Source organism: Melospiza melodia, chromosome Z (genome assembly GCF_035770615.1).
Source record: "Melospiza melodia melodia isolate bMelMel2 chromosome Z, bMelMel2.pri, whole genome shotgun sequence".
NCBI lineage: Eukaryota > Metazoa > Chordata > Aves > Passeriformes > Passerellidae > Melospiza > Melospiza melodia.
The window spans coordinates 45,548,181-45,561,216 of NC_086226.1; the positions used below are offsets into that span (position 1 = coordinate 45,548,181).

Below are 13,036 nucleotides of genomic sequence, written 5' to 3' on the forward strand. Positions count from 1 at the left end.
GACAAGTGATATGTGAACTCTTCTGTTCGGAATCTTAGAGATGAGATCTTGTCTTACATGGAAATAAAGTCTTGTTTCATAGCTGGTGCTGTGTTCACAGTACTTTGGACTATTTCAGCAGCAGTATTTGAAGTTTGAGTAGCAAGGTGAACACAAGAAAGGTGGGACTACAGTTTATAAGAGTTGCAATATGGGATAATCCTCTTGGTGTCTTTTGGTCAGGTCTTAACATTATGACCAGATCTTAAATTAGATATTGTTATCTTAGTGGAAAACATGAGATGATTTATGGAGTAGTTATTCTCTCTAGCAATATCATGATAATCATAAATCAGCTAAGCTTCCCATGGTCTGGTTTTCTTTTGCATAATGCAAGTTAATGCAAGTAAATAGTTAGTCTAAAATATTAAAATGGCCTAGAAGTATCTGATGAAATCAATGAAGTTAAGTATTTCTGTTAGTGCCAGATTATATTCTCAGTGAGTACTAATAATTGTCAATAAAGTCAGAAAGATTTCTGTAATTTTTGTTGTGGATCAAAAAGAGTTCTTCAATTTTATATTGCACCAAACACATTTTAATTAAACCTTTATGTAGTAGTTCAGAGGAAATTTGAATTCTTATATTTAATTACTTCGCATATTGTGGGGTTTTTTTTCTGAGATATTGTGATCCATTTGCTCTAGAGACCTCGTGGTTCAGCTGACAGATTAGCTTTAGTTTTTGCCACTTCAGTACTGAACTTTAAATTTTTTCTGCAACTAAATGTGCAGTGCTCTTTTTGGCAGATAGTGTCAGAATGTAAATGCCCATAAAGTCTCATTTTGTAAGCTAAAGTTCTGTGAATTAAAATTCTAAATGATCATCATTTATAAAATAATGAGTGTAATAAGATTTCTAATATTCTTTGTGTTTCATAGGATGATATTTCATCCCTGGGTGTACGTATACAAATTATATAGTCAAGCATGTTTGTTATGGTGGTCTTAACATAAGCTGTTTTGCAGTATACTTTAAAAAAAAGATATAGTTTTATTTGGAACAGTTATTGAGTCCTACTGAAAGACGCATTTATAGTATTGCTGGTTTTGTTGTAGTGAGACGGGACAGAAAGTCAGTTTTTGGAGCTTTAATGAAGAAAGTGTTTCTGCAGATGTGTGATTCTCTCAACCCAAGAAGAATTCTGTCCAAGTGAATAGTTTTCTCTTTTTTCTTAACTAACACATTCAAATGAAGGAGCAATGACAAAGCAAGTTTTTAATGAAAAACCCAGCGATTTTGAACTGAATTAGCATCACTTAATTATTGAAGTCCTGTGCAACACCTGAACATTTCAGTTTGAAAGCTGAGTTAGGTGATGTTTATCACCTATTACTACCTGTGCTCATGAGTACTTGGTTGTAGTAATTTTCTGTAATAAATCTTTGTTTTAAGAAAGTGAACATAAGGCTTAGTAAATACTTATTAGTGAAGTGGTACATTCTTCCTTTTTTTTCCCTTTTTTTTTTAAATGACATCATCATATGGAATGTAGTCTGAATTTTATGTTCACCCTAACAGTGATATACCATGTTTTTTGTTTCTGACAGCCCAAATATTCAAAGTGTCTTTATGGAAACAAATCACTTAACAGCATATGCTTTGAGGTAAATTTTATTTGTACTGCAGGCAGACTTTGGGCCTGCATATCAAGCTTTATAACATACCTCAAGTAACTGTAAAAGTATGTAGTTAAACAAGCTTAAGCAATTTTCAGTGTCACCATCCCCTAGAAATTGTAACTTCTTTTTCGGCTAGTATCTTCTGTTGTTAAACTGTTGGCAGATTTCCTAGACAGATCTTATTTTTTCCCCTTATATTTTGTGGTTTCATCTTTCATATTGCTGCCTTTGTGATTTTTCCAGTGTTACTGGGAAATACTTTTTCTTGTTTAGATTAGTACATATATCCAGATAGCTAATTCTAGTAGTAAATCAAACTTAGGAATTGGGTCAAGATGCTTCATTATGGAGAAGTATAGGAGGCATTTTGATCCTTCCCATGTTACAGGCAGCCCTTCAATACAGACTGCTCTTCAGCATGCATTCCCATAGATAAGGCAGAGCTTTATTAAACATGGTAGCAAGAAAACATGTTATGAAATTCCTGGCAAGATTCCCAGTGTTTATACTTCTGACTGTCAAAGATTAGAATGATCAGGGAATGGATGACAGTGATGGCTATTTATTTAGTAAGTTTCACTCAAATGTTTTTAAATCGATGAAACCTCTGTAAATGAATATGATCCATTTGCCAGAAGTCTGTCCTTGAATGCTTCTACACTTCTTCCCCCTCTTCATGGAATTTGAGGTTCTATTTAGAAATGAACCTGTAACAATAGCAACTTTGTGCTTTGAATAGTGTTCAGTAAGGCCCTTTGTACCTTAATATCAGTATAAAGATACTTCACAGTATTGTTTTACTCTTCTTTCCAGGATAAGGTAACTTAGGGGTTAAATATTTAATGATGTAATGGAACGAACCTGTAAAGATGTTAGAAATGAAGACGGTTCTTTACCACATAATACCTGAACATGATATTACAGCACACAGAAAAGCTTCTATTTATTGCCACCCTGTCTCAAGCTCACCATTATTGTTCAGATTTTATTCTTGCTTGAAAAAGATACTCACTTTGAATGAGAATAATAGTGTTTCTTGGAATTCAAAGCCAAAACACAAATTTTCTGAAGCAAAATGTTTGACTGAAATGTGAATATCATCTATGAAATGATACACTAAGCTAACAAGAGTGTTGCTTTATTCAAAGAAAAGGAAACCAATCTTGCCAAGAAATGTGAAGCCATTCATTTCAGTGCTTTTTGTCTCCAGTGCTTTGGATACATGCCCAGCCCATATTAAAATAATTGGATGGAAATGCTATTTAACCAAAATGTGTTTACTGATTTGCCCAGAAAATAAATTCATGCTGTAAAAAATGACACTTCTTTGAACACATAACATTATTGGTCATGTACTTGTTTCAAGCTTATACAAGCAGCTTCTAGGTATGACTGGAACATCAGGTAACTAAATTATTTGTTCCCTGTATATAGTATGAAGTCATTCTTCGAGAATGATAGAACGTGGCTTGGGATTGAATTATTACAGGTTTTGTGGTAGCTAAAGAAAAGTGATGTGAGGATTTTTGGATGGCCAACACTGAGAGGCAGTGCTAAACTCTTTGCATTCAGTAGTGTCCATTTGTGTTCAAGCACTTGGAGAGTTTATTCAGGTACTTTCTACGCTAATTCATGTAGTTGATAGGAATTATTTAGAAATATTCAGATATTTCTACATATCTGAAATAGTTGTCAGGTTTTATAGGTTTGTATGAGTTGGAGGAAAATTTCTGATGGACTGGTGCATAAACAGGATTGTTTTTCAGTTTTTCGATCTCCTGCCTTATCTATTCACTTGACTTTAAGGGTAGGTATGGATTTTATCTGGAATTAATATAAACACACAGTATTTTAAATGTCTGAATTAATGTATATTTGAGTTCAATATATGAGACATACATGGAAATCACATTAGACTAGCAGATTTTACTCACGCTGAGACTAGATATTTATCTTATCAGTATTTCTCTTTCAGACTGCAAATGGATACATCTTATTTTTTGAAATCCCATCAGCAAGAGACAAGTATCTTTATGAGCCAATATATCCTAAGTAAGTATTTTAAACTTTGGATCATCACAGTGTGAAAAAATCTGACTGGACAACTTCTAAGCAGTTTTTATGACAAAAGATACTTCATTACAGAGTATATTTTAACACTTGATGAGTATATGAGCCATCATTCCTATGAGTTAGAGTCAGTGTAGGGTAGAGTCGGAGTCAGTTCAAGTAGATTGCTGTGTGCTGGTGTGATTCCTTAGGTCCTTCTTACAAGCTCTCAAAAGCCTTAATAGCAGGTAAAGTCTAATTTTAGAATTTGAGGTAGTATGTTGTGTTCTTGATCTGCAACAAGATTTAATGATGCCTTTTGAATAACTCAGTTGAAAAAATGATGTCTTAGGAACTGTTAAGGTACAATTCAAAAATAGATCCTGTTCCCTATGTTTTCATAACTCAGAGGGATTTTTAAAAAGAAATGGGGAATAAAATCCCAGTATTTTTGAAAGCAAATGGATATTTTCAGTAAGAGTGTGCAAGTATTCTTGGTGCAGTATGTTATGTTATCAGCTTCATCTTATTTTCCTTATTGTGAATGACATAATACATCTTATACATTTAAATTGTGAATGTATTTTGGGTGTGTTTGTGGTTGATTTTGGATTAGTTGATTTTGGATTTTACCAAATTGGGAAATGCCCAGGACAAATTAAAACTTCAAGGAGTATATGTGTACATGTCTGTGTGTTTAGATAGGCAGAATCTGTAGTCATGGGTTGGATTGAATTTGTCCATGCACAATAGTGTAATAGCACACTCTCAATTTCTAATTGGCTAGAAACTTTTTCTTTTTTTTTAATATATCTCTCTATATATCTTCATCATTATGATAGTACTAGTCAGTTTATTTTTTTTTTCACATTCATAAAAAGAGTTAAAGTCGAATCATGAATCTCTCCACATGGTCATCTCTGAGGAGTATTGGATAACCTAAGATGTCATGTAAGAGGAAGATATTTTGACTTCTTTTTCTTTTCAGTATAACTGTTAAACTATGAACATTAAAAGGAAATAAAGGGGGTTTTCAAAAGTATTTAAATTCAAAATCTGTCTTCTTTCACAAATATGTGTTGGAAGAAATTACTTAGCAGGTAATAAATGATTTAAAACTGAATTTTCCTTTGTTGACTAGAAATTTTTTTGTGTGTTATGGCTGTAGTCCATCTTTTGACCTGTGAAATAGCCCTCAAAGCTCTGGAATTAACTGGAACTTATTGTTGAAGCTTACTTTCCTTTTTTCCAGAAACTTAAGACTAATGTAGACAAGTTATATTACTTTACTTGCCTCTTTGAAGAACTGAATAGCAGTTTTCAAGCTGACTCTTCACATGTGGCTTACTTCTTCAGGGGAACAGGCAGATGGCCTGCTGCTGCAACTTGTCCAAATAAATAAAGGGATAGTAGATCCTTGTCTGTACATTACATAATGCAGAAAACTAAGCAGTAGTTTATTGTGAGTTTTTCTTGTTCTTTTTGAAAAGTTTGGGGGGTGTTTTAATTTGCAAAATCTGAAAACTTGCGAAAATATATATAAAACACAATAAAAGTTGAAAAAGAAGCTTTGTCAAGTTTGCTTAGAATATAACTTGTAGGAAAGCTTGAAAATACCTATTAAGCCATCAGTGACTAACCAGTCTAACTTTTATAAACTTACATAAAACTTTTATAAAAGTTTAGTAATTGATATGAATTGTCGACCTGAAAATGCATGTTTTAGTTGTTAGTTGTGTGTTGACCAATCAGGGTTTTAAAATACATTTGTATAGCACAAAAAAGACTATAATGCAAATTCTGTTCAGTAGAACAAGGTGTTTGTGTGTTTATAATAGGTTGCTCACAGTCTCCTAAGACTATTTATTGTGTGTGCTTACCTTTAAGAAGATGAATGATCTCACTGAATTCACTGGGATTACTAGCTTGTCTATACTTAGCCCTCAATTTTGAAAACCTAAATAAAATTACTACTGCTCTGATTATATTAGATCAAAAGAAAGACACAGGTATTTGTGAGTGAATTGTGCCTCCTGTGATTAATGTAAAATGATTCTTTAAGTTATTAAGATTGAATGAACTTCTTTTGCAGATGCAGATACAGTGTGCTGCCCGTAGGCAGTCTCACTAATTTACATTGTAGAGCAAATACTTGGCAGGGGTTAATCAAACAAAAACCCTCCAATCTAAAATGAACAAACAGACAAATGGGACCAAAAGCTAGAATTGAAACTTTTATCTTTCTTTTGGCATGTATTCATTTTCCAAAGGCATTATTTCATTGAAATGGTTGGATTTCACTTCTGCTGGGCTGAACAATACCAAGTTAGTTTTCTTCACTTTGAAGCCATTACAGATCAGTGAAAGGCCTTGTATGTGGCTTGCCTCATGCTTGAAAGGGGATGTCTTACTGTTTTCTCCCCCTGTAACAGTGTGTTCTTGGCTCCTTCCTCTGTGTTGGCAGCAGTGATTATGCAGCTGTGCCTTAAGTAAAGTCGGGTTGTTGACCTGATGGGGAAACTAAACCTGCTAATCTCCCTTTTTTAACTCTCCCTGTCCCCTGCCCTGGATTCTAGTAACTTATTTTGCAAGTTGGCATTTAATAAAAGGCTGGCATTAGAAAATGGTGACTTTGAAGTGGTACACTGAGTAGCTACACTGGAAGTTGAAAAGCCTGAAGTGACTGTTCAGTGATGCTTGTTTAAGTCTTATGATTCATGGTAAAGCAATTGCTCGGAACATTTTGGCAGTCATGGTGGTATTAATTAGGACTCTTCCAGCTCTGTCTTGTGTGGTTATTTACCTATGCCAGGCAAAGTGAGAGAGAGGGCGATTACTTTTAGAAAAAGTATGAGGGAATCCTTGCATTAGTGAAGTGACATCTGCTGCAAACTAGTTAGTAAAAACTGAGATGAATGTTCGGTCATGTTGTACTTTATTATTACTAATTGTTGATGTTTATTAAGTGCCCATATCTACTAACTTTTTGTAAACAGAGTGAAGCCTGTTATTTAGTAGCTTTTCTTTAAATAATAGTGGCCAGTTCTGGCAGAAATACAAAACTTCACTGTCATGACTACAATGAGAAAGGGATACCCTCTTAATACAACTTTTTCTTGAACAGATTTCTTAAGCTGTGCATGTCAATGTAACAAGATGGTTGTGCGCTGGGAATACACACCAGTAAAATCCTCAGCTGCTCCAAAATACTGGTCTAGTGCAAAATTTCCTAGTTTATTCAATATCCTGAAGTTGAAATTGCACCTAGGTTTGTTAACATGCAGGTGAAAATACTGAGAATGGTTGTGTTTAGATCCTTTTGTCAGCTTAGCTCTCGTTTAAACAAACTGTGCATATTTTACCATAAATGAAAGAAAAAGTGGTTAGTCAGAAAAGGAGGTACTGGGTATATGGTAGATAATTTCTTGATTTCAGTAGTTTTTTGCAAGATTGGGACACTGAAGTAAAGTAACTTCATGTGGTATTGGTACATTTTAAATAACTGCTTTAAAATTTGCTTGATAATGGTTTAGCTTTGATTTGAAGAAAAAGGATCAAATGAGTTGCTGAAAGTCAAAATTGCTACTGTATGTAGCCTTTGAGCAACATGGACCAGAAGAGCTTGCCTGTGTCTGGTGTGTTAACAGCTATTCTAGCATGCAGCTGTTGAGTAAACTGTAATTGCATTTATGAAAGTTTTTTATTGGTCCAGCTCAAACAAAATGCTTTAAGGTGGAAAGCAAAACAAAACTCTATGAGAAGTGACAGAAACACTTGGGTGTTTGTAGCTCAGTATGCGTTCTAGTATGTCTAATCGCAGCATGATTTTTTTCAGGGCCAAGTCTCTCTTTTTTTCTCACTCTAATCAGCACACGTTTAGTAAAAGAGCTAAAGCGTGAATTGAGGCTAAGACGCCATCCTGTTTGAATACCAGAGTCTTTGTTTTTCCTTATCTTTCAGTATTATGAAATACAGAGATTTTGGAAAGTAAGGTTGAGTGAACTTCTCTTGCACCCTGCTGTTGTTTGTATTAAACCAGACAGAATCAGAGCCTAGGAAAATTGATTTCCTGTTTAAAAATGCACATTTCACATGATTGTCTCCTTTTCAAATCACTCAGTTGTAATGGTCTTTATATTCTTAAATCCAGTGTTTTAATGGAAGTACTAAAATCCAAAATTAAAATTTGTTGCTGGAGCCCACAAATCTGTTGAAGCTTGTTGTATTAGTAACTGAGGACAATAGCTCTTATGAAATTTAGAATATGTTAAATACTTAAAGAAGGTTTAGTGGGAAATACTTCTTAAACACTATTTTATAGCTTTAGAGATTTAATCTATATGAAATCTACTCATGTAGGTATGGTAAGAGTTAGTCAACTAACCTGTTCAGTATTATGCATATTATATGTAAAAACCTGTTACTAGACTTATATGATAAAACAAGTGCTCATGCCATAAGTGCAAGATATGAATATTTATATATAAAAAAGTAAACTTTTCATTTTTCTTGCTGGAATCTATTGGGTTTTTTTGTCATATTGTGATATTTTAGGAATGTAGTTTTTCTGTCAAAGAAAATTTTTCTGGCACTGTTGCTGTTTTGCTAGGAATTGCCAGTCTGTTCTTGGAGTGAACTGTCGTTCATGCTTAATGAAAACTTACAGTATCCTGCTAATTTGTGAGACTAAAAACATGGGGAAGACAGCAGTAATTGTATGGTGTTTAGTTTTTTAAAATTGAGCCAGAGTACCCTGCAGTTTTATTCCAGCTCTTGGATGCTTTGCAGCAGTTCAGAGCAGATTTGGAAGAGAATCAGTATTGGCCATTAGCCCACATTCTGGGGTATTTTCTTACAGTGAGCACAAGTACAAAATCCTGCTTCAATTAGTTCGGTCTGGTTTTACCACCCAATTCCTAAGGTAACTACAAGACAAAAAATGAAAAATAATGTAAATAAGGTAAGATTGTAGCATTTTAAAATAAAATTTATCTCTGCCTTTGATTCCTTAAGGAAAGTAACAGTGCAGAGAAGCAAATTTGCAGCTTTGTCAGCTGTGGCAAGGTGCAGTGGAAATTTTTTGAGGATTTTCCAAATGAATTTGTATAGCTATTCTTATGCTTGACAGTAAAGAGGTGAGTAACACCATCAGAGTCGGGGCTTCTCTGTACTGATCCGGTTGTTGTTTCTGTTTAGAGGTTTGCCAAGGAGAGTAACTGAAGTTTTTTTGCTTGAAGAGCATGTGTGACTTAGTGCTGAGGATATTTTTGCCTTTCAAAAAAGACAAAATCTAAAAATTTCACATGGCTAATTAACTAAATGTGGTAATTGGAGAGTGTTTTGTGTCAGGTTTCTTCATATCCTCAAGTGGAGCCTGCATTTGGGGAGTGATAAGAATGTTGTGTAAATTTAGAATGAGACCTCAGTGGTGTAGGTTATTAAGTCTCTGAAAATCCTTCGAAAATTAGTTGTTTTCTAACCAGTATGAATTTTTGAAGAAACTGGTTCATATGATGTTTTTCAAAGCTGTATTGTTGCTTATATACCTGGTTACTCTATTCATGTCTTATCTTTCTGGCATTTTTAAAGGCTGTCAATCTCCTTTTCTATAGCCTGATGGTTTAAAGGTGCCATAAATTACCTCATCAGTGGACCTTTTCTTTCTGATTCAATGACTGAAGATTACTATGTACAAAGGTTTTGAACTTCAAACTCTGCAAGGGTAATAAGTGAGGTGTACAGTGAATTAACTTACTAGGTAATTTGTGCTCAGCATTAAGCTTCTGCTGAACTTTACCATTGTGGTTTTCCCTGTAAGATTTTAGGACTGTTTGAAAAATATATATTTAAACCTAGATTAGCTGAAGAACTTTGATTAACCATTGCAACCATATGGAACTTCTATTAACCATTATGGCACTTGCAAACTCTTGATGGTGGTTCGAGATGTTTTAACCTTTTAATTAAAGGGAAACACAGGTTGGATATCAGGAAAAAGTTTTTTACAGAAAGAGTGATAAAGTACTGGAATGGTCTGCCCAGGGAGGTGGTGGAGTCACCATCCCTGGATGCGTTGAAAAAAAGATGTAGCACTCAGTGCCATGGTTAGTTAGGGCATGGACTGGATTCGATGGTCTTAAAGGTCTCTTCCAATCCAGTGATTTTGTGGTTCTGTAACTGTTGTCAAGAAATCTTTGCAACAGAAATAATCATTTAGTAAACCATTTAGCCTTTTTATATGTATAGTTGATTAATATGCTAGCTAGCTGTTTCTTAAACTGCAGAAATGTGCTACTACCTAATTGTATTTTAAAGGCTATACTAAGAACTACTTTTCTAAGCACTTATTCTGCATAGTTGTTACCATAAACTCACTTTAATTTTGTTGGTGCAGCTATTGCCAGTCTGTATGAATACATCTCTGCATCCAGTCAGATGTATTTAATCCTCAGCTGGTGGTTGCCTGCGGTGTGTGGTGCAGAGATGCAGGTTTAAGGAGTGAAAAGATGCTAGATGCATGAAAACCAAATCTCACAGGTGGTGATGCAGCCTTTTTGAATCAGGTATGAAAAAATGAAGTCCTCAGCTTTTCAGTGTGAACATTAACTGAACTGTTCACATGAACCATTGCAAAATGGTTAGGAAAATTGTGTAATTGTGCTAATGCCGAGATAATGGCTGTTGTCAGGTTTCTTCCTTCTTGACTTCGAGAAGAACAACTTGTTGGTGTTGTAAATTGTTTTAGAAACATTGCCCTGCTTTTGTCTTATGAATATTGCCATTAATAGATGAACCATCATGATTTTCAATCTTCTTCTTGTCCCTTCCTTCCCACTCTAAGTACTACTGAAGAAGTAATTTTTTCAGAACAACTAGAAGATCATAGCCCAAATCTGGTATAAAAGTATTTTACCTTGTTTGTATCAAACAGTTGTTCTAGAAATTATTTTTAAGTGTCTGCAGTCTTTCTTATTTTTTTCAGTGAAATGTCTCCATTACTTCTCGTTACTTGCATGGTTTAGCTAGTGAGAATGGATCCTACTGCCTTGTTTGTTGTTTGTTTGGCTTTTTAAGTAATACATTGTTTGCCATTAGCCACAGTATTTTTTTTGAAGTACTGTATTTTTTTACTCTGAGAGCGTCTCTGAATTTTTCTAAACTATTATCCAACAATAACTGCCAACTATATTACTATGATTACCCCAAATAGTACAGTGGAAACTTAAATATGAATTTATTGCTAATTCTGTCTCCAAGTTAGAATTCTCCATTACTAAGCAGAAAGCAGTGGACTTTATTTTAAAATACTAGAACAGACTTAAATATAATATGTGTTGTGTATCTTAATTGCAATTATAAAGAAACTCCCTAAGTTTCTAAGTTTCAGATTCTGCTATAATTAACTTCTTAAGTATTTCTTAGATACTTTTGGTAGTAGTGACAAATTTGTCTGTGCATCATGTTGTATGACTTAACTGCTGTGCAGTTAGTGGAGGCCATAAATGCAGTACTGTGCACCTAGAAAAATTAGCTGGCTGGTGTCCTGTTTCCTCCCTGAACTTCCCACCATTTCAGATAACAAACTTCAAGAAATTCTTCCTACCAGAAGAGACTCTGCTTTTGCATGGTGCTGCCTCTTTCTTGAATTTAGGATGCTTTTAAGTTTGGTGTGTTGGGGCTTTTAAAAACCGCATCCCTAATCTTTCCCTGTTTCAGTTTTTATTGGGTTGCAGATTTTCCTCAGTTCTGAGTTTTAAGAGATTTATTCACGGGCTTAGTTACATTAACAGATGCCATGCAAATAGCAATGATTATATTTGATTTGACATACAGCTGGTCAATCGCTGGAATATATTCCTCTCAATTCTTCTGCAAAACTTCAAGTTTGGCTGCAGCCATAGCAGATGCTGATGTGGCAACCCAGACCAAACATTCTTTCCTGCTTCAGTCATCTGTGTGCATTCTTCGTTTAAAGGTCAAAGGAACTCAGCCAGTAAGGCTGACTCATGGACTGTATGAACATCGTGTACTTTCGGTAGCACCTCCTTTGCACCCATACTAGGGGCTTCTTTTTGAATTGATAAATTAGACAAAATCATAGGCAATGAGTTGAAATAGTGGCATTTTTAGAGTTTCAGTCAAGGTGATGTACCACAACTCTGTGTGGATTGTGCTCTTGCAAGGTGGGTAAAAGAAGCCTTTTTGGGACAGGAATGATAGTGCCCAAGCGGAAAAGGTACCACAGATGGTGACCAATTCACTAAAACTAGCTTGTGAAACTGAAAATATTCAAATATTCTTGCAAGCTATTTTTTTATCAAAGGTGTTGAAGGGAAAAAAAGCCAGCCTACGTGGAGACTTGAAATTTTTCTTCCTGCAAAACATGTCTTTTAAACTATGTTGTTACCATTCTGGCTTTGTAGCTTGTGCTGTGCAGAAACACTGAGTTTACACTTGGTTAGGTACTTTGGTCAGGTAAAACAGACATGCTAAGTTGTGTCTTATACCTACCTAACAGCAACATTTCTGCATTACTCAACCCTTTCATCTCAGTTTTAGTCACTTGCTTGCACAATTCAGTTGTACCACTGATTGTTGATAAACCAGAGTAATTTCATCTAGTTTGGGAGTATACTTTCTGGAACTGTATGTTCACATGTGTTGAAAAGCCTATCTCCAAACACCTGGGGTTTTGTACATTTTAAAAAATACCGCAACAACCCCACCATGCTAGTATTATTAAAAAAAGAAATGACTGCTTTTTTCAGGGGTCCTGTCAGTTCATGATAGGTAGCTTACATGAAGGCCTAGATCTTTCCTAAGACAGCTGTCTTTTAGAATTAATTTTTGTTCAAAATGCAAACCAAACATTCTAATAATTTGAACAAGTTGCACATCTTCTGGTGGTGGATTAACTAACCTTAAAATAATTTTTTCTCATTTTTCGATGTAATTCTTCACAGCCACCATAGTTTCGTTCTGGAAACATGATACTACTTTCATCTGCTAAATCCAGATTGACAAAAGTTACCTTGGTCTTACCTTAGCTGGCATATATCTTTGTCCTTGCTACACAAGGAGAGGTATAATCCCCATTGAAGAATACCAGATATGAATATGGCATTGCTATAAAATGGTAATGAATTAAGGAACTTGATATCTACTGAGATAAAAAAGACAGGAAAGAGATTTATGCATCCTTGTGCTTTTAAACTTCTCCAAAGCTGCATCTGCTTTAGTTTCTGCCATGTCTTAGGCAGTTATATTTGCTACCCTGATGTAAATTAAAATAAATGTTCTGTCAGTTAAAACACAGGTAAAGATTA

The 13,036-nt window shown here is 34.8% G+C and overlaps 1 protein-coding gene across 6 annotated transcripts in view; it reads left to right on the forward strand.

The window, feature by feature from the left end:
* The window catches only part of RIC1 (RIC1 homolog, RAB6A GEF complex partner 1), a 45,661-nt gene that overhangs the window by 9,970 nt on the left and 22,655 nt on the right, over positions 1–13,036 (forward strand). For 4 of the 6 annotated variants that reach the window (XM_063181258.1, XM_063181253.1, XM_063181254.1 and 1 more), the window contains exon 3: positions 3,637–3,713. In XM_063181258.1, coding sequence (XP_063037328.1) covers positions 3,637–3,713 — 77 coding nt within the window. Of the gene's footprint in view, positions 1–3,636; positions 3,714–8,597; positions 8,671–8,737; positions 8,846–13,036 lie in introns of those variants that run through there. The other 2 variants (XM_063181256.1, XM_063181257.1) reach the window with 2 other exon arrangements.